We start from the raw sequence: 22,971 nt of genomic DNA, 5'->3' as shown, positions 1-22,971 counted from the left end.
ATCAGGTCAGATCTTTCATGTTAGGAAATACAGTGAATTGGACTTCTATTCTGATTATTGCCGGTAATATACTGTTTTGAGAGAAACAGACATTCCTTTACAAAGACACTTGACTAAATTGTATTAAAACTTGCATTTAAAAAATTGCTGTTATCACTGTTCATACACATTTATTCATTAGCCACATACTTATTTAATGTAACTTATAATGCATTTAAAATATAAATTTTATAAGTATGTGTGCATTTTAAGTCTGTGATTTGCCTCTACTGATGACAGAATTACAGCATTTTGTTTCTGTATGCCCACATTTGATTAGGCCTACATTTTTACTGTTAAATTCATAAATGATTTATGGATTTAAAGTAAAAATTGTGTTCATTTTTAGGCTTTTGGTATATATATATATATATATATATATATATATATATATATATATATATGCTTATAATCAATCTATAGATTTGCCAGTACTAATTATAGCAATACTTTAAAAATTAATTAGTCATTATTTTATTTTCTGCTACTAAACAATATTTATTTATTTAAATACATAAAAAAAAATCTTGTCAGTGCAGACACATTCAATAATTGTCCGGAATCTGTTATTTTAAAATAATAAATGTTTTGATCTTGCTGGCTTAGAACTGTGGCATACCTTGGTGTACTTTATATGGAGCTTTACATTTAGATAACCATGCATTAAAATAAATCCACACCTTTACAATAACAACACATCTGTCCTGCTATGCATACATTTCATTTTAAACCTGAAAGGTTCGATTGTATCCCAGGAGCAAATCTCAGTGAGTGAATGTGCGAGTGTGTGTGTGTTTAAGGCTCAGTTTTCCGCTACACTCTGGAATGTGGCCAGGCACGTCTCTCTCTCTCTCTCCCTCTCTCTCTCTCCGTCTCTCTCTCTCCGTCTCTCTCTCTCTTGAATCCACATTCGGCTTCCAAATTCAAAGCCTTTGATCTTTCTCGCTGTGTCTTCTTTACCCGGAAGAGAACCGTCGCTTTGCCTCTCAGCTGGGATGAAGGCGCGCGTGGAAATGTTGGCCCGTCTCCAGCCTCACTCCATATATGGTCATACAAAGGCAGGGGATGAAAGAGGCCGCCGCCGCCAGATCAAAGGCAGCCACGGCTCCGCCCACTGACCCCACCTCCGTCTGCTTTATAAAGATCTGCCTCCTACTCCAAACTTATTCTCACGCAAGCCGCAGAAACACTTCCCAATGTTTTTCTTCCCCTTTTTTGTTTTCTGAAAGATTGAGGGAGGGCTCCTTTAATTTATCTGGTTTTGCATATTTGAATCTCTAGCAGATTTTGTAGCTGCTTACATTTAAGCTTTATTTATCGTAAGAATTTCAGAAAATCTAGTTAATGTGTGTAATTTAAATTAAAAGGTCAAATTAAATCTTGTGTTTTTATGTTTTCAATTAAATACTGCTAATAATATTAATGCATTTTCTAAAAGTGGTTTGCGGGGGAAATTTTAAATTTTAAAACAAATATTCCTCGTCAAATTTCAGGGCAATGCGCTTTATTTATTGATTTATATTGATTTATTTGAACGTTATCTAAAGGTTACTCATATGCAACAGAAATAGTTCGTAATGTATATAAAATGTTTTCGAGTTTAAATGTGATCTGCAAAGTCAAGTGAAATTATATAGGCTAAGCTATACAAAAACGTGGTATATCAAACACTGGGTGATTAAACCGTGTATGTTGTATAAATAAGCTTAATTAAGTTAAACAGTCAAATTTAGATTACCTTGAGAACAAAAAAAGCATTCAGGTCAACAAGTATTCATTCAATCGAGCAATGTGCATGACAAAAATGGACTAATAAGATGACTATGATGAAAACCATCCTAGATCTTTTCAAACGGAATCTCATCTTCCACTATACAGCTGCATTATACACGACTCATCTTTGATATCACCCTTTGTAACGTAATGCAGATCAGTGATTAAGCTCATAGTACGTTTTTTTTTCACACTGGCATTTTAATAGTCTTTGTTGTTGTTTTCATTTATGTTTTTTTATTTAAATGATTATTTATTATGATCGTTTTAAAAAGTGTGGCTCACATTGTTATATTTGCTGGCATTTTTTCTACTGTTTACTGTTTAGTACTGGTAACACTAATAGATGAAAAGAGCATGGTACATTTTGATTTTTAAGTGGTATGCTATGCAGTAAAAATAATTCTTAAAATAATATATTATATGCCACCCACCATCCCAATTTCCACCTTTCATTTTAATCTATCCAATTCAAAGAGGCAAACTTGCAAACAAAAAAATATAAATCATAAAAATATCTAAAATTATAAAACAATATTGTGCAATATTTATGGTTCCATTGAAAGTACATTGGGAACAGTTTCAATCCTCCCGAATCTGGTCAGTCATGATATTTTAAATTCAGCTTGCCTGAACATTATATGTAAAAATTTAACTAAAGATCCTGCTGATTCAGATGAAGCCATTTCTGTTATTCAAAATGTATTAATATGTTCCCAAATCACTTCCTGTAAATCATATATTTTAAACAGATAATGCATGATAGGGATTTCACTCCTGAAGCTCATTTCTAATTGGTTCAACTGACGGTATTACTACACTGTTTTCGTTTCCAACAGCCTCTAAATGAATCAGAGAACAGCTCTGGTGTCTCCTACCTCCTCATTCTGCGCTCTCTGTCCATTTGCTGGAAGCAATGTATAAAATCTCCCTTTACTTTCCTCAGGAGTGTCAGTCAATGCATGTGCGCGCGCGCGTGTGAGTGAGGTGTCAATCAAAGCGGCGGCTTCTCTTTCATCTCTGTAGTCAGTCAGAGATCAGGGGGAGGAGTGCAGCACTACACTCTCTCCAGCCCAACATTACTCTCAGTCTCTGCTGAGCGCATTTCTGAAGAGGGACACCTTTTTACCCAAGAAACCAAACGGGAATGACACACAGCATCTGAACCCCAGCACTTTTTTTTTTTTACTTCTTTTTTTTTTTTTTTTTTTTTTGAACAGTCAGAACTGTCCTGCGTACAACTTACACTTCACAGGAATCGTACTTTAACTTTTAAAACACCCAGCGTCGCTACATTGCGTTTCCCCTCTGGATTCTCGAGTGTTTCCGCAGCACGCGTGTTTGGAGTGCCCCAGCTGAAGTTATACGGGGGTTTTCTGTATAACACCTTCGCTTTCCGGGCGTTTTTAGGGTGAGGAGGACTTTCAATCACCCGAGAAATGCCGCAGTTGTCAGGTGGAGGAGGCGGCGGGGATCCGGAGCTCTGCGCCACCGATGAAATGATCCCGTTCAAAGATGAGGGAGACCCGCAGAAGGAGCAGATCTTCGCGGAGATCAGCCACTCCGAGGAGGAGGGAGACTTAGCGGAGATCAAGTCATCTCTGGTCAACGAGTCAGAAATCAGTCCTAACAGTCACGACGTGAGTACGCCTCAAACGCACGTGAAGGTCCTGTGCAATCTCCGTCAAACTTCACGTGGAAGTTTTTGGGAAGCTGGGATTTGTTTTCCGAATGAAGAGTCGTGTTGATATTTTAACCTCAAGTCTCTCTGTGTGTGTGTGTGTATATATAGTTTAAATGGCAGAGCTACACGTGTTAAAGTCAACAAACTAATTTTAACCCACAGTCATTATTTAAGCGAGAAAAAATGACTAAAAGGGCTACGACGATCGGTATTTGCTTTTAATCATATAAATCATAGCTTATATATGATTTTAATTTATTCAACCAGTTATTAATATTTCTTAAGTCATAGAATTGTCAAAGAAAGCAGTGTTGATTTTTACTGATAATCACAAACAAAACAATGGATTTTTATTTGAAATTTGTGATTATATTTGTTAAAGTCATGTTAAAATAAAATAGTGCAATGCTGCTAAAATAACTACTAAGAACGTTACATTTTGTTATTGTTGTTACTGTATTTTTGAGATTTTTAATAATTGTTTATTAAAGTCTGCCAGATAATTTGTTAAATATATAATATTTTTGAAACAGTGTATTATGCCTCTGATTGGGTTATTGTGATTTCTTTTACAATTAACCACAAAACTGCAACATGATTTAAAATTACTGATATTATTTATTTTATTGATATTAATTATTTAATTATATATTTTTTGATATGTATTAAAAATCAGCACACCCTGTTTATGGTGGCAACAATGCAATTCACATTTTCTTATATAGGCTACATTACATATTTTCAATTTCACACTAAAGAAATGTAAACAATTATTTAAATAAAACAAAATGGAAGTCTATATCCATCAGAAATTTGTGGAGCAGTTGTCAGATATCTGTGCTGGTGTACATTTGTTTGAGTTTATTTTGTGTGTGTGTGTGTGTTTCTCTGATTGTGCTTTTTCAACATTTCTACTTGGTCATGTGCATCAAGTAAATTGAACTAAAGATTAATAAGATGCTTTGCTTTATTAATTAAATATATTTCCTCCTGGCATCAACAGCATGCAGGGTTACAGCTTGACATGAGAAAGAACAAACTGATGGGCTCAATGTTAATTGGGAAAGCAGTGCAGATCCCTCACTCTGCTGGAAGGCACCCAGAGGGAGCTGAACTCCAAATGGAGTTTATTTCCCAGCACTTCTGATTCATAATGCGGAGTGAACGAGAATAGTAGCGAAGCCTTTCTTTTTCCTTCCTCGAGATACCGCGTTTGTGGTCTGTCTTCACAGCAGAAGGAAAATGACTGTGTTAAAGTATATAAAAAAATGCAAGTTATCTTTTCCTCATGGATGCCTTATGCTAAAAATATGATAAAACATACCTTATTTTGTCAGCTTTGGTTTTAGGATTGAACAAAATTTTCTTCTGAAAGCAGGAGTGCTGGAAAAGATGAAAGCGATAACGTTGCACGATAGAAATTAAGTTGTTAATATCTCTCTCCTACATTTTTGAACAGGCAGCTAGACAGTCCCAAATAACACCAGACTCTTATCATGAGAAGCACAGGGATCATCCGGACGATGGTAAGTCATATGGCTCGGGAAAAAATGTGTAATCTAATTAAATCCTTGATTTGATGTAATTAATTTTTTTGTTTGACAAAATCATAACATTTTCATTCACTTATATTTAAACATACACTTGCAAAGAAAACCATTTGTTTATGCATATTCTCTTTTTTTAAATGTATTACAGTTCTGATGCATAACAGGTTTAGTTTTTTTTCTAAATATGCCTGTAATCATTTAGATTAGTTATTTTAGTTATTTGATTCTGAAGGCTTTGTGAAGGGAATTTCTCAGCCCACTGTCTGTTTGGTGTCGACACGTAATGACACGTGCCAGGGAAGTGCCCCATCTTCCTCTGACACGCTGGCCTCCAAACACAGCGTCTGAAACACTATTGTCAAGAGCAGCATGTTGCTGTGATGGCCCGGAGTTCATTTGATCTCTGTTTGCACCCGGGTCTTTTTTACGCTGGGCAGGGCGCTGGGGTCACAGTGAAGTGACTTGATAGTCTTTTCCCCTTTGTTCTCTGCTTGCTGTGAATAAGGATGCAAATTTTCAGCTAAACACTTCACTGGCCTCAAAACGGCTCCCCCGATTTAGAGACCGTTAGGAACTGCTTGGTTTCCTGTTTAGCTTGCATTTCTTGCCTATTTAAAAATGATTTATTTTATTGCCACTGAATGTTTCAAGAGTCATGTACACTTTCAGTTTAGTGACTGGACCCCGTCAAATATTTGTAAACACATTTCACATTAAAACTGCATTGCTTTTAATTAATTGAGAATATATGGGAAATCTTATTCATTCAAGCTGCTTTATTTTATTCTCTAACAGGCAAGCATCAAGACTTGTACAGCAAAGGCCACCCGTACCCCAGCTACCCCGGATACATCATGATGACCAATATGAACAATGAACCCTACATGAACAACGGCTCTCTCTCGCCTCCCATTCCCAGAACGGTGAGTGTTATCCATTGCTGTTCGCCCCTGAGCCCTCACTGTCCAACACTGACATTTTTCACTTTATTTTATCTTCCCTTGTCGAAGGGTGCAGCTCAGGGTTATGATGTTAGTTTCTGATTGGCAGCGTGTCTGTGTCTAATGCTGTGAGCCATATCTGCTCATACTGTCTATAGTTTTTAGTGTTTTTAGTGTGGCAGATTTAAAAATTGTACTGACTTGCACACTTATGCATAAATGTATAGAAGTTACAGACGTTTGCCATCCTGATTATTTTATAAAACGGCCGCTGATGGAAGGAGGGGTCGGGGGGTAAAATAAAAAAAGATGGTGGATACGCTAGCAGCTGTCCACCCTAATCCTGTTTGGTAGTTTTTGTGTGGTTAAGACTCCCTGTTTGGCAGTTGACTGGTGCCTGGAAGAGACGGCCGCTGCATGCAGTCTGTGAGCCCGATGAGAGACAGGGCTTTCTCCGCTGAGCTCATCTCATCCATTGTTTGCACAGCTCTGAATTCAGCTTCTTTATCAGTCTGCGGCTGTGCGATTATAATTCAGTTTTCGCCGCTGTGGCGACGGATGCCAAATAGAAGATGATGCCGCAGTTGACCCGTTGTTGCTCTAAGCTTTTGGGATAAATGGTTCTGACTTTAAGGTTTTTATTGTTTAGTTCTTTTTAAGCAGTTTTACTTACGCATATGCATTGTTACACAACAAGATGTGGTTTAGCAGTTTGTTGGCAATTGGGTCAGCAATGTACATTTGTGGGAATCCTTTGTGATTTAAAGCCTTCGCAGATTTTTTTTTAATACTGATACAAAGCTTTTTGCAGAGGTGTTGCAGAATAATTTGCAACTTACCCAAATTTTGCTTTTTTTCACTCGCTGTGCAATAAAATCCCAATCATGCCAGATCCATTTCCTCAACCACCTCCGCCTGTTGTCTCTCTCTCTCTCTCTCTCTCTTCTTTGCCGTGGCTCAAATAATCGGACACAGTATCTCCAAGGTCTGGGATCAGTTTTCAGCGAGATCAAAGGCATACCCCCCCACCAACCCCCATCCTCCCCCTTCGTTCCCCTGAAATTTGGATTGATTTCCATTGGCCGTGACATTCCAGTGCCTTAACTCCCACCCAGTCATGAAGCAGGCAATTTTGTGGTGGTCAGCAGATTTTTTTTGGGGGGGGGGGTGATGCTACCTGGTGAAGCGCCAGCCGTATGGGTACAGTGTTCTCCAGCACCCCCAGCGGTAGTGGATATTTGCATCATGGTGCTTAGTGATCCATGAAAGCTTTACATGTTGCTCTAATCTGATGGACGACATCTGGAAATGGCATCCAGGGCTCCATTGAGATGACTAACTTGGGGTCAGCAGATAATGTTTCCAGGTAAACACTGGGGCTGCATTGTCTATGGTGCCTGTAGCTTTGAAGTTGTAATATTTTAACATTTGTATGAAAAAGGCGAATTGGGAATTAAGACAACCTAGGCATTTCCTCCTTTTGAAACGATTTCCCTCGCACCGGGACGTTTCATGTAGTTCCGCTTATCTCGGCCCCTTTTCATCAGTTGGAGAGAAGAATGGGGTGATGGGGTCCTGGATTTCATTGAATTGTATAATCTGTTCCCCATCCCCTCTCTTTCATTTCTTCTTCTTAAATTGGATTATTTAAAGTTCAAGCACAACTCAGGAAAAGTGTTTGAGATATAACATGTTTGATCTGTGACCCCTAAATTAATTTAAGATTTTTCAGAATGTGCTGATCTTTTGGCTTTAATAATTTTATTATCGGGAAACATTTAAAAAAAAATTCATTTCAAATGTTTGTTTGTGACAAGATATGTATATTCTGATATGCATATTATCAGTTCTCAGAGAAGATTAGTTAAAATAATAATAATAATTATGGAAAAGTGGGTTAATTTATCATTTAAATAGACATTTTATCATAAAGGCTGTTTTGATGGTTAGTTTGCTTTCCATATGGATGGACCTCTACTGTAATACGTTTGCTGGAGCTGCTGGTGGAGCAGCTTCAGTCCTTGTGCTGTTCCCCCCCCCCCAACCCCCCCCCCCCCCATTCTGATTGGCTTCTGGCAGTAGTGCTTGGGAAGAGCCGACCCAAGATACACACTCACACTCGGCCTGCTTTGATGTGGGATATGACGGATCTCTCAGCGTGGACATGCCGTGGAATCACAAACCCCCCCAAACCCTGGCTTTACCTAAAGAGATTTCACACAGCTGGATCTTCAACTCTCGGTCTGTCCCTTTTTGCACCATTCAAAGAAACTTCCATTCCCAGCAGCCATTGTGTGTGTGGTTTTCATAGCAATATTTATGTAGCACATTGTTATTGTTAATAAACACGCGTTTTAATTGTTTTCACTATTATCTACATCAAAATCTGCATTTCTAAACTCACCCATATACCTCTGTGACGCTCTCTAAACACGTATCATATCGTCTTTCGATGCACCGCCCCCACACATGGATGATAAGGGGCAAACAAGTAGCCATATCATCTGCTGAGCAGGTCTGAACACCAGCGTGTCCTAGACCTTGCAGATTTCGGCAGCCCATAGGCCCTTTGAAGTGCACTGGTACAGACCCAGTGTTTATGAACAGAGGGCCATTGATACTGTGTTTACATCGGCTGGTTACCACAGCCATATTGAATCCATGTGTTGGATGTACAAAGCAAAAATGCTGGCGGTGTTATTAGATGATTTTTTTGAAAGATTTGCTTCCATGAGGCATTTTACCCCACTGAAATGTTACTGTCAAACGACTCACTAAAATGTGTTAATTGAAACGTCTTTTAGTAGGACAGTCCAAAAACAAATTGCTTTAGCGTGTATTCAAGTAGTGTAATTGTTTATTTATCTTAGCTCTGCTAGCTAGTCCCATTTGCCCAAATCTCCTGTTTTTATTCATTTTTCAGATGTGATTTACCAACAATATTTGTTATATGCAATGTCCGGTTTATTAAACAAACATGGGTACCTTATATATGCTACAAATTATTGTTGTTATTTTTGGACAGGCTAGAACAATGAGGGTTATTTCTATTTCTTTTATGCAAACCAGTGGTAGCACCTGTTGATGATCCTAAGGGCACATGCAAGTGAAGTGCACCGTTGTGTTTTGTCTTTGCACCACAGTTGTCATCACTTTTCCTGTATGTTATGTCTCCAGGCCCAGCTGTGACCTCCATCAGCCTCCAGCAGCCTTTTTAAGCCCCGTTTTATTTTGACAGCAGTCTCAGTCTTGATTGTTTTTCTTTTGCACTAATTTATTGATGTTTTTTACTCCTTTTCATGTAATGTATTTTGCTCATTCGCAGTTTCATTTGAAGCTCGTTTGGTCTCGGATGACCAAAAATCCCCTTGTTTTTCCAATTTTACAAATGTTTGTTTGAGAAGCGACATTCGATGTGTGTCAATATAACCCTCTTCTATCAAATCACGCTAGTTGTATTATTGTTGAAGATTGCGTAGTATTAGTAGTTTTTGCACTGCTGTGGCATGTAGAAACATGAGTCGTCATCTCAAGAGAAATCTTTCAGTGACAGTGATTGAAACCGCATTGTTTGCATGCATGTATCTCTGAACTGCATTCAGACTGCTTTTTACTGATCAATAGAGGCTCTGTGCCACTAGGTTCACTTTACTTTATATTTGTCTGAAGCTCATTATTTTTTTTTTTGCCAGGCTGTTTGTGTGTGTGTGTTTGGGGTGGTGTGGGGGGGGGGGGGTGTAAAGGAGCTTCACATGCTTCGTGGATCAGACACCACTGAAATATTCATGCTCCCTTGTGTAGGAGTTTGGTAAAGGGTTTCTCTGAGTTACAGTACAAAAGATGGCTTGCCACCAGGCTTTATTAGTGAAGCTGTTTAATGGATGTATAGATGCAGCCCCTTTCTCACATGCACTCACTCCCTCTCTTTGTGTTGCACATCAAACCATCCCTCCGCCTCCGATTTCTCCGACTCTTTCTATTTCTCATATAGTCAGTCAGTCAACTCTTGTTTGCAGCAGACGAGAGGGGAGGGCTTTGCTATCAGCTCTTTTTGTGTGGTCTTGGTCATAAAAAACACCCTGTTCTTTGAATGCGAAAAGAGCCTGTCTTTAATTTTTGGGAAACTCATAAAAGTTTGTCGCTCCTTTCATATCTGCCGCAGAATTGAAAACAAATGCTTCCTTTTTTCATGCGCCTTTGAACTGGCCAATTATGGAGTTGTGAAAATAAAAATCACCCTGTCAATCTCTTCTGCTCCCTTTCCTCCTTTCTTTTCCAGCTTTTTCATTATAACTCCACTCTCTTTGATTTCTCTCCTTCGCTCCCTTGTTTTTGTCTTTTTTTCTGTCTTCCCTTCTCACTCGTTTGTGTTAAAGGTGTGTGTGTGTGTGTGTGTGTGCGTTGGGGGGGGATCAGTGATGTCAAAGTCAAAACCGAGAGCATTAAGAAAACTGGCGAAATGCAATCCAGCTGCAATCCGACATGACGCTGGAAAAAGGGGGCTGTGGAGCAGAGAGCTGCGGCGTATTCCCAGGGCGCACAACTGCTCGCGGCCTTGGCTTTGATCTCTTCAAAGCCTTCTGCCTCCTACTAGATGAAGAGTCTTGGCTTCGTTTCGTGAGCGCTGGAGAGAGAGAGAGAGAGAGAAGGGGAGGGTGAGCGAGGGATGGTGTGGGGAATTAGAGGGGGTTGTTGTGCATAGAAACGAATGAGGATGGGGAGGGGAAGGCGAATGGTAAATGTAGAAAAAAGTGACAAGGATACACTGAAGGAGGGCAGCAGGAAGTCAAAGGTGTCTTTTTGCCCTATTCTGGCCAAAATCAATCAGATTGTGGGAGTAATTACATGTTATTCAGCACAAGTCTCAGAGGGTTTTGTTACCTGAGGGACTCTGACCCCAGAAACGGAGCCCAGGCTGGGGAGGGAAGGGAGGGCCGGCGGAGGGGAGGAGGCGTTGAAAAGCAGGCTGCCTGTTGCCGTCCAGCAGAGCAGAAAATGGGAGCACAATGCAGTGATTACCCTTGCAGATGTCCCCATATTTATGTCAGCGATGTTTTGGTGGTGTGTGCAGTGGGATTGTTACAGAGCTAACGAGGCCCTGCTATTGTAGTGGAGCGTGTGGCCGGTTGTGCCTCCGCAACCCCAGCAGTGCACCCACCCCCAACCTCCAGGCTTTCCCACATTAGACTGTAACGGGGCAACTATCCCGCCCCTGGAGGAGTTCAATTTGTGAAAAATACACTCACTTAGATGTTGATGGCAACATAAACACATGATCCAATGGGTGGAGCTTTACAGTGGCCAATAGAAAGGGCATCCCGTAGCCAGTTTGATTGCAATATATAGACTACATGATATAATTTAATAATGACAAATGTATAAACATCAATATAGTATACTTTAAAAATGTGTTTTTGTTGATTGCTGAAATAAATTATGCATGTATGTTTATATCAATTTACATAGATCGATAAAAAATAAAAAAAATATTTTTTTATTAATTTCTGAAATTAAGATTTATACATCTGTATTTATATCAATTTAAATGAAATCATCAATAAAATATTTTTTTTTTAGTTTTATGCAAAAAGAAGTAATTTTACAAATTCCTTTTTATATATTATAAACATTACATTTGAGAATACTTAATATATAATATTATTATTAAGAGGCAATTTCAACCAATTTCAGCATTGATAATATGTTCTTGAGCAGCAAATCAGCATATCCGAATGATTTCTGAAGGATCTGTGACACTGAAGACTGGAGGAATGATTCAGTTTTGCATCACTGGTATAAATTACATTTTTACATTTTCACATAGAAAAGAGTTATTTCAAATTGTAAAAAATACACAATACTGCTGTTTTTACTGTATTTTGAATGCAGTCTTAAGAATATATATATATATATATATATATATATATATATATATATATATATATATATATATAATAGTCCATTCTTTTTGTTTTCCCTATGCGTCTATGCTTATGTTCATGCTAAGTTAACACAAACTACATATAAACCATTACCAGTGCCCCTCATGTCAGCCTATTGTTAATAAGGTTCATCAGACAAATTGACTGCTCTGTCCCTTTGATCTGATCTTTCATCTCTGAGTCTGGCTTTCTGCATTACTGTTACTGATCTCCACAGACCTGCATTGTGATGTTTTTTTCTCTATCGCTAATTGGTTTGTACCCATGTGGAGTGTTCATTTATCACTGAAGGGCCCTTCACAAACGTATAGAGCCTCTGATATGAGACTGTGTGTCCAAATACACTCTTTTTTTGTGTTTTTAGGACATCTGCTTTTATTCACCGTCTATTTTGTTGTATGATATGCTCTCTCTTTCTCAAACTCGTTCTGGGTGTGGATGTAAGACCTGAGACGAGTAGCACTTTGTTTGCTTTCCTCAGTTGTTTGATGCTGGATGATGAAACCTATAAAAATACTTTGCAAGAGTGCATTTGTTCGTCTTTGCCTTTGTGCCTCATACCAACTTCTCTCAACCGCTAGTTATTAAAGCAACTGTGCAGGGCCGTGCAGAGACCTTTGGAGGGGCAGGTGCTCAAAGTATAAAAGGGGCACATGGAACAAGGTTTAAATAGCGCGGTTCAAAATATCAATACAGCAATATATTGTGATGCATTCCTTGTCGATTCACGTGTCGATATGGATGATTATGTATTGATACGGCAGCAAATGCTGTGATGCACTTTTGAAAAAGAAACAGATTAGAAGAGACAATTTTAAGTTTAAAAGTAAAAAAAAAAATAATAATAATTATTTCCACCTAATAATAACTCTGGGATTAGAAACTGAAATGTCTTAAATTGTCCCAACCTGATGCCTTTTTCTTCTCTGTTCCACAGAATAATTAAGAACAGCTGTTATAGTAAAAACTATAGAAAACACTTGTGCCTCTACATTTTCCTCTTTCTCACCAGCCTCTGTCTTCTGGCTTGCTGTTCCCTGCTCTCTTTCTGTCACTTACATTTTCCTCTTTTATTCCTCTATCTCCATCTCCTCATCTGATCTATTACTTTCCACTCTCTGTCCATCTAGGAACAAGGCTCAATTTACTATTTCAGCATTAATCTATTATTTTAACCATCAGTACTACTCTTGCACCTAATCAATAAGTCCACCTTAAATGTTGATACAAAACATGAAACAACTGATACACTGGAATATAGTGATTAATATTATTATTACTGTAGTAGTTCTTGTTGTCTAAAATTGAACACCTTTGCAATGTTAACAAATGACAGGCTACATGTGTTATTCATCTCCTTGACACTGCACTTTGATGGCAGGTCAGGTATATTATTCATTTTATATTGACATTGATATTTGTAAATTTATTTCCAGAGAGATATTATTGAGTTTACTGGCTAAAGTGGTCTTGCTGTCGTAAACACTTTTGTAGAAAAAATATATATTTGTGTCACATTTAGAATATAATTATATTTTAATTCCTTTCTGAATTGTTTTTATTTTCATAATGATAATTCAGACAATGAGAAAATCTGAATAAGCCTTACCAGTGTTATGATAATTATTTTTGAGGCATTCTGCGTGTTAAAAAATAAATAAATACTGTAATATAATAAAAGTTTAGTCAAATAACTTAAAAAGACCAGACCCCTCGATCAGGGGCATCATGCATTCATGGTTTTTGAGGGGGCACATTGGGGGGTATAAGTCATGCTAAGAAAGCACTGTATAACTGATATAGGATTATGTTTTATTTATTTTTCCTTTAATTCAAAACAATTCTAAACATGCTTAATATATCAGGAAATATCTCGATTCTCAAACGTGAAAGTAAACGCGTTTTGCACCTTTATAGATTGTTATTTGATCAATATATGGAAAAGTAGTGTAATCTATTAGCTAACGTTACACATAATACCCCGACTTTTTACTTAAGTGCCATATAATATTTTCAATATGACTGAATTTGCATTTAATGTAAATTTTAATAACAATATTGTAAGTTACTTATTTTAACACTTTAATTTTACAGAGAGTAAAGAAAATTTACATTATCAAAGAACATTTTCATTCAGTCTACCCAGAGTTCAGGCACTCTCAAAAACTCCCATTAAAATCACTGAAGCACTTTACATTGCATTATGCACATCTGCACTTTTGTTGTTTCTGATGAGAGAATTCGCTAAATAATTCAGTCAGCTAGCAAGTGAACAAAACACCGCGTTTCAGTGACGACTCTTCTGCACGTCTCTGATTGGCCATTGCATTTATAAGCGCAACAGAATCGTTTCTGATTGGTTATCATGAAGCGTTACACGAACGCGTCTGTCTCTGGCTCAGCGCCAGCCAGCGAACACAGATTTGAATTTAGCGTTGAATTTGGAAGCTGCATTTAAAATCCACTTTGCCCAGAACTCTTTGAATGGGCATGACGCCTCTGCCCTCGATGCCTGTGAAACGATTCTCCCTCAAACAGCAAGCTAACGTTACTTCTACACTACAGCTACACACTGCAACATATCTGCATGTTCTCACATCACGTCGTTCTTGTAAAATAATAATAAGTAAATAAAAATAAAAATCACTTCGCTGAGAATGAAACACCACTTACCAGCTTCCGCGGTGTTGAAAATATCCTCTAGCAATTAAAAAATGCGCGCGCGGCGTGACGAATCTTCCCAGTCGTCGTCAGGTGAAAGGTCATCATGTGGGTCATCTTATTGACGGCTAAATTATTATTCAGAAATTTTACTAAAATTTAGATTGGGCATGGGCAGGCATTCACAAAAGGGTACGTTATAACAAAAAAAAAAAAAAAAAAAAAAAAAAATTTTGCTTTGACAAAAGGGCACTTTGGGCACCAAGGGGCAAAGGGGCAGGTGCTCAAGCACCCAACGTCCCCCTCTCTGCACGTGCCTGCAACTGTGCCTCCCAAAGGATGTGCATAGGTAATAATACAATTCAATTTACGGCTTATTATGAGACTGTACGTTGTGCTGATGCTGGGCCTGGCAATGCTAACAGTAAAACTAGACTGGACACACTTGACTGAGTTTGTTTCTCATCTTTTGATCTAAAGACTTTTGCTTAAAAGCTTACAATTATTTTTGTACATGCAAGTGTGGTTCATGTGAAATACTTTTGGGAAGTTGTCAAGCTGTGGAGAGTGAAATGCTGAACTTAATATGAACAGTATTTTAGAATTAGAAACTTTTGTAATTCCAATGCATTTGGGTTTTATGGCATCTTATTAATTGAAAGACTACACTGAAAAAACGTTAAAAATAAATATATTTATAAATTCCTATTACATTTTTATAATTATAAAATAAACATTAAGTAGTCTAACAGAAAAACTGAAAAAGTATTTTCTTACACGTACCCCAGTAATCTTTGCTCTGTTAACAACTTTGAAATACATTTTTGCCACCGTTCATGGAATTTGTACTGTTAGTTATAAAACTACTTCTCACACCATTTAAAATGATCCAGTGAAGGCAAAAGGTGATTTAAAAACTGTGAATCTTGAAAAGAATTGGTGACCAGTTATAGGACCAAAGAGCGACTGGAATACTAATTAAATATTGATATTAAAAAAAATATTGATATTTTTATTTAAAAAAATTAAAGAACATTTTAGAAGTGCTATTTAATAGTTTTGAAGGCTGTATTATTTCAAAATGTACAGTGTTTGGACTTCTGACTGGTAATGCATGTAATGGACTGGCTGTGTGTAGAATTATAAAGCTAGGTAGAAGCAATCAATGCATTGTTGAGATCTGAATATGGGTTGAAATATCTTGCCAGGTAAGGTTTGAAGCTACATTTCAAATGATCTTGCATTTAATCAGTGGTTCAACCTTGATTTCATGAAGCTATAAGAATAAATTTGGTGCGCTAATATATAACGAATAACAAAAATAACGACTTAATATTTCTAATCACGACATATATGTGTGACGAAGTCTTACACAGAAGAGAAGAAACTGTTAAAGTTGTTATTTTAGTTTACTTTGTGCATAAAAAGTACTAAGTACATAAAATTTAAGGTTGAACCACTGATGTCATAAGGAAGTAAGGACATCATTTTAATGATGTCCTTACTTCGTTTCTTGGCCTTGAACTTGCATTGCTTTGCATTGCATTGCTGTCTATGCAGGATTAGAGAGCTCTCGGATTTCATCAGAAATATCTTAATTGTGTCCCGAAGGTCTTATTGGTTTGGAATGACTTGAGGGTGAGTAATTAATGACAGAATTGTAATTTCTTGGGTGAAATATCCCTTTAATGCATTTATTTACTAGATTTTATTTTTAGTAAAAAAAAAAATTTAATTTAATTTAAGATGTAAACCAGCACAAATCTAAATATAGTCTGATTGGCTGTGATTTCTGTAGCACATTGTGGAGTGTCAGGACTTTGTAGTTTTTGGAAAGCTCCATCCAGGAAGCATCGGTCTCGTACATTAATGGTATGATTCAAGTTCCATCAGAAAACTCTAGATAGGTTTGCACTGAGATTTATACCTGGTCTTTGATCAATATTTAGGTATCTAAAATGGCATACATCCATGGAAAATGGTGCTCAGGCTGCTTATGCATTATGGATTTAGTTTTCAATTATTAGAGCTATTTTGAGGATTAACCTAACCGCATTCGAGTTACTGAAAGCTTGATCTGTATCCACACACCCATGATGTGATGTGAGTTACCAACTCCTTCTGAGAATGAACATTAATTCAAAACTTCTTGGAAATCCAGAATATGACGCCTTTATTTACACTTCAGCTTTTCCATCTGTCATGTAATGAACAATGCACCCTATCATTGGGTTAGGCTAATTTTCTGAATCTTTATCAAACAAAAGCCAGTTTTCTTTTGGTTGGACCAGAACTTGGACCCGTTCCCTCTCCTATCCCATTATCCCCGAGTTTTAAATTACAGAGTCAGGAAAACAAAGACCTTGTGGACGTTTGCATACTCCTCCACTGCGTCTCGCCTTGTTTGCACAAAGGCCATGTTTTGTTTGCTTTAGTTGGGACAATAGTCACAAAAGTATTTCTTCAAAAGTATCGAACTGGGGAGGTGCCCGTCCTGCGTATGAGGCGACTTTCAAGAGCTGGTTGAAGTGCTCCTCAGTCATACATGGGTTGGGAAAAGTCATTTGTTCTCCGGGGATTATTGTGTGAGTGTGTGTGTGTGTGTGTGTGTGTGTGATCTCAGACTGAGGGTTTTGACTGGCTGATGCTAAATTGAAAAGCAGTTGTGTTGAGGTTAACTAGCTAATTCCCTAACAATGTGTGGAGGCCACATTTATATGAGAGTTTTGTGCGTAATACGGTATTGTCCTACCTACAAGCAAAACAGTGCGACAAAGGCTTTACGTGATAAAAGAGTGAAGATGTAGGGTTGTTACAATTGATCCCTCTGCTTTATTGAGACGTATTCAGTCTCGAATCTGTCAGAACAGGTTTTGATTTCTTGCAGCCTTTGAGAAAAATGTTTACTTTAAAGTATCTCTGCAAACTGCTCAAATAATGACCACAGAGACCTTTTTTTGTGCCTTGTTTGGCAATGTTTCATGTAAAGAAAGTGATTTCTGGAAACAGTGAATCTTCAAATCTTTTTTTGAGGACATGTGTGCTGTTATTTTTTTTCTTAAACCTTGATTAAATGGATAGGCCTATCTTTTATCTCCGAGATCTCTCCTTTATTATGAGTTTATATTTAGTGACCAGAACTTCATAGAGACTTAGGCCAGTATGCAATGATTCAGATCACTGTAGTAAAAACACGTATATGTTAAAAACCACCATTAGAAACCATATCATATTCCACCTTATAGATTGAATGTGTAATTTCTGCAGAGATAATGGCACCAAAGGTAATTAATAAAAGTAGTTGTTTCCAAACATACAGAAGAAGTTTATGACGTGTGCAGAGCGGAAAGCCACATCTTCCGCTATGTTAATTTGCTTTCAGTCGATCTCTTTCCCACCCTCCCCCTGCTCCGCGTCCTCTTTTCTTCTCATCTCAATCCCTAACTCTGGGCCGTAAAGCTCAGGCTTTGTTGCTGTGAGTGTGAAACTAGGTCACTACCAGGCATCTGAAGTAGCTCCATTCACCACAGCCCAGCGCCTCTGATGCTGCAGGTGCGCTCACAAACACACGTGTATCACCGCTTCTCTAAACATTAACCTGAGCCTCCTGCCCTGCAGCGAGGGAGAGAGAGGGAGCAGGTTGTTTCACCCCGCAGGTCTCATTCTCCCCTTGCCACAAGTTCCTCCCAAATCTAGAGTGGCAGCCATTTAGGTGCCGTATACCTGTCTGATTGTGCCGGCAAAACACCGTCTGCACATGCCAGGCAAATCCCACCTCTTCAAATGCCAAATCTTTTCTCCAACTGCTACTCTTTTTGTATGTTTTTTTTTTTCCTTTTTTATATTTTGAGGGGAAAAAAGATATTTGAGTGCCTCTCGCTCATCCAAAACTGCTATGAATTCAGAGGTTTATTTTTTGTTGCTATGAATGTGCTAAGGCAGTGGTCAAATCTGGCTCACGAGATCCACTTTCCCTGCAGAGTTTAGATCTGACCCTAATCAAACACACTTCAGGATCATTAGAAAATCACAGGTAGGTCTGTTTGATAAGGGTTGGAGTTAAACTCTGTAGGAAAGTGGATCTCCAGAGCAAGATTTGAGGATCACTGTGCTAAGGTATTATGAACTAGCACAACAATTGAGGAGCTGAAATGGCTTTATTATTATAATTTATTTTTGGTAATATTCTTTGCATGGTGGTGTTTCCAATTATTTCTGTAGAACATCAAAAGATGTGTTTATGCATTAGTGTGTGTATGTATGTGTATGTGCATACACACACACACACACACACACACACACACACACATATATATATATATTAAAAAAATACTTGATACATTTCTTTTAATAAAAATAAAATAAAGCAAGATAATTTGAAACAAATTATTTACTCTTGTCATTTTATTACAATAAACGTTTTTTTTTTATAAAAATGACTTTTCAGTTGTATTATATTTTTATTTAAAATAAAAATAAATGTTTTTCAGTTATTTATATTAATTTAATTTTATCTTACTAGTTTTGTAACTTTCTGCAGTTCTGTTATTATAAACAAACATTCTGATCTGATCACTACATAATTTGAGGTATCACTCCTGCCTGTAGCACAGACTGTGCAGGTTACACACTAATTCTCAGGGTTAAGGGTATGTTCAGACCTTAGTGATTTGATCAATAGCCTCAGAAAGCACTCCAACTATACATTCAGCAAGAAAATTGCAGTCCTTTCATTTGTACTTTGCTTTTGAGCTGCTGCTTTTCTGTTGTTTGTCAAAGTAGCCCTAGCATGTTGTGTAGCAGTGATTGGCCAGTTTGATTATGTTGGAGAATCGGCCTTCCATAAATAACCAAGTGAGAGCGAGAGCTGGCTCCGTATGAAAGGAAGGAATAAACAAGTGTTCATTCATATGCTTTCTGCACTTCCAACATGTTTGGGAGGATCACGAATGCGTGTGTTTGGGACATAGACGTCACGCTGGCTTTTAAAGTTTAATGTATGTGGCTGTGTTTGTCAGAATGCATGCTTATGGCACGTGTGTGTGTGTTTGGTGAGTGGACGCCGTGCTGCCCGCTGACCGCTCCACTCCAGTGGAATGCTTGACCTTTTCGGTGGCGCTTTGAAGTGACCAGGTCCTGCTGTGAGAATGAGCCCTGCGTAAGCAGCAAGGTGAACGTGCAGTGTGATGTTGAGAAGCCCTGCCAAACCTTTATATAACCTCCACACAATGCAAAACTGTGACACTGTCACCTCACAACCAATCAGTAGTGTCTATATAATGCACAACCCACACTCAACCCTTTACACTCTTCATTTAATCCTGTGTTGTCTTTTAGGAAGCATCCTTGTCGCCTTATTGTCTTGATAAATATTGTATTTTATTCTCAATGAGCTTTAAATCCCTCATCTGTGCGTCGCCTCAGGTTGGCGAACTTCCAGTGCCTTATGTATCACATTTGTGTTTGTTTTATGGTTCACATCTGTCAGAATGCAGCGCTGCATATGCCGGTGATGTGGTTTTCTGGGGCGTTAATGGGAGAGATGTTTGATGTTCTGCTGCTCTGCTTGCCTTTTTCAGATGACAGCTGGTGCACTGCTGTCAAATTTCTTAATGCCATGCTTTGAACTTAAGCTAACATGTGAATCGAAGAGTTGAAATGGCATAATAAATAATAATAATAATAATAATAATAATTATTATTATTATTATTTTGGAAAATGATCTTGTTTTTAACACAACACAATACTTTTAATCATAACATCAATACTTATTTTGTAGAACTTCTAATTTTAGTTTAGTTTATTTTAATTTAATTTTATTTATTTATTTTTAAATATAAATTGTATTTTTATTTTTTCATACATTAAACAAAAGGAATTTTTCTTAATATTTTGTATTTATGAATGTATTTATATTGATAATAATTAAGAATATTTATTTACACACATATTTTTTGATGATAATAAGAATAATATTTTTTGTATTATTATTTTATAATATATTTATTATTATTATTATTATTATTATGTTTTATTTAATAAATTTTTTATTGAAAATTCTGTTCATATCTTGGTACAAATTATTTTTGTATACATTTATCTATAAATATCTATTTTCTTTATTTCATATAAAAATACAAAAGGAGATCGTTTTTACCTATTATGTATTCATATTGCTCTATTTTTTATTTAATTTTTTTTGTACTACAATCCCCATAATTTAACTTTAAATATTCTTAACTATTAAGTTATTTTAGTTTAGTTTAGTTCCTGAGAATGATTAAAATAAGGTCTCTCTTCCACTCATTCTATTGCGCTCTCTCTTTCTTTTAAAGCCTTGAGAGCAGGCCTTCCTTCATTCATTCTCCTCTCCTCTACCTCTCGCTCTCTCCATCCATCCTTCACTTCCTCCTCTTGTTTGTATCGTTACCTTGGGCATGTGGCATGTGCCATGAGAGCGCTTCATTAATTGGGTTTGGTTACATCAAGTCCCAGAGCCAACAGGTCGTCCTGCCAATATCACATTCCATTTATAACCCACCGCTCTAGACTGGGGGCCTCTCTTTATTTAGGCGGCTCAGTACTGGGGTTGCTCACTTACTGGGGCTTTAAAGGGCCAATATCAAATTGAGTGGGCACCGTGTGTGTGTGTGTGTGTTCATCTTTGTTGTTTAAAGGTCATGCATTCCTACCAATGGGATGAGAGCATGAATGTGAGTATGAACACCTGGCTGTGTGTGTGTGTGTGTGTGTCTGTGGGTGAAAACTGTTTTGGCTGATTGTACAGGGTGTGTTTCTATTCAGAACTGGACTGTCTTTTGTGAAATGTTTCAATAGTCTGAAACCTAAAGCAAATCACAACATTTTTTTTATCTTTTTTTTTATTTGTTTATTCTAATCTCTTATATAGTGCATTAAAGGAACTTTTAGGGTTAAATATAAGATACATTACCAGTTCAAAGTTTTTGAACTGTAAGATTTATGTTTATGTTTTTTTTTTAAGAAGTTTCTTCTGCTCACCAAGCTTGCATTTATTTGATCCAAAGTACAGCAAAAACAGTAAAAAAAATTGATTTTTACAAATGTTTATTTCAATAAAAAATATTTATTTATATATAAAATTGCAGGGTTAAATATTATAAATCTTTGTCTCAATTAACAGCAGAATATAATTGCCAAATTATTTTTATAATATTGAAAATGTAATAATTTTAAACTTCAGCTATTTTATTACTTTTTAATTAACACTTTTTATGTATTTATTTTTTACGTACTCTGACTCTGTTAACTCTGATATTGGTTGTATTTTTGTTTATGAAAGTTAGTCGCATTTCTTGTACAGTGCTTCAAAATAATTTTGAATGTTAAATAGGTTGCATTTATGCCAAGGTCAGTTTACTGCAGAAAATAATTTGAACTCATTCCTCTTAGTATTACTAAAACATAGACTTACAGTAAGTGTAATGTGGACATAGACAAGATACTGACTTGGCTGTGCAGAGTTATATGCAATATTTCAACTACTGCTATGTAAAAACAGAGGCTTATTTGACATTTTCTGTGGTAATCGTCTTTATGCCAAAAATGCTTGCTGTGGAGTATTGAACTGAGAACAACCTGACTTGTTTGAACCTACCTACCCATGCATTTACTCTTTAATTTGCTTTTATTCATGTGCGGGCATCTCTCTCTTTTTCTCTCTCTAGTAGGTAAACAATATGAATAGATTTCACCTAGATTTGTAGCTGTATGGCAATTTGTCGTTCGCACTTAAGTTGCCATCTCCTCGTATGTTTGCAAAACACCTCTCGCTCTTTCACACAGCCGCTTTATTGCAGCCGCGGGCATGAGGAGTCCTCATTGCATATAAATTACAGTAGAGGAAAGCGATTATTATAAACCACCCCCTCCCCCCAATACCACGGAAATGAGATAATTGAGTGGAGGACAAAGGGCTGGTGGTGCTAAGAAAACGCTTGCTGTTAACATTTGCAATGTTTTGGCAACATAAGCTAATTGGAAATATGCAACTCTACCTACAAAACTGCAAAACTGTCTCTACACACAAAATTTACAGCAGTTTTCATCTTGAATAAACACTAGTGAATAAACACAACAACTTTTAATAACGGCTTATGTTATAATAGTTCCTTGCACAATACTATTACAACCACAAAACAATTTAGCCCTAGTGCATGATTTGTAAACTAATAAATTTCTTAATAAAAACTAATACATGTTTGCATCAAATACTCCATTTCATATGTATGACTTTTCTGATGTACAGTAGTAAACTTGCTCGGTAGCGCACCTGTTACAGCATTGCATTTGCAACGCAAGACGTTATCGTATGAATCTTGTGAAACATAAGTCATAATAA

General features: G+C 37.1%; 1 protein-coding gene across 2 annotated transcripts in view; it reads left to right on the top strand.

Annotated features, from left to right (window-relative positions):
- The first annotated feature begins 2,685 nt into the window (after positions 1-2,685).
- The window catches only part of LOC113044058 (lymphoid enhancer-binding factor 1-like), a 41,126-nt gene continuing 20,840 nt past the window's right edge, over positions 2,686-22,971 (top strand). Inside the window, exons 1-3 of one of the 2 annotated variants that reach the window (XM_026203649.1) lie at positions 2,686-3,452; positions 4,956-5,022; positions 5,842-5,969. In XM_026203649.1, the coding sequence (XP_026059434.1) occupies positions 3,252-3,452; positions 4,956-5,022; positions 5,842-5,969 (396 nt within the window). In that variant the 5' untranslated portion in view covers positions 2,686-3,251. The remainder of the gene's footprint in view (positions 3,453-4,955; positions 5,023-5,841; positions 5,970-22,971) is intronic. The other variant, XM_026203650.1, reaches the window with a different exon arrangement.

Source organism: Carassius auratus, chromosome 26, assembly GCF_003368295.1.
Source record: "Carassius auratus strain Wakin chromosome 26, ASM336829v1, whole genome shotgun sequence".
In the NCBI taxonomy this organism is placed as follows: Eukaryota; Metazoa; Chordata; class Actinopteri; order Cypriniformes; family Cyprinidae; genus Carassius; species Carassius auratus.
This window is presented reverse-complemented; position numbering and strand designations above follow the sequence as displayed.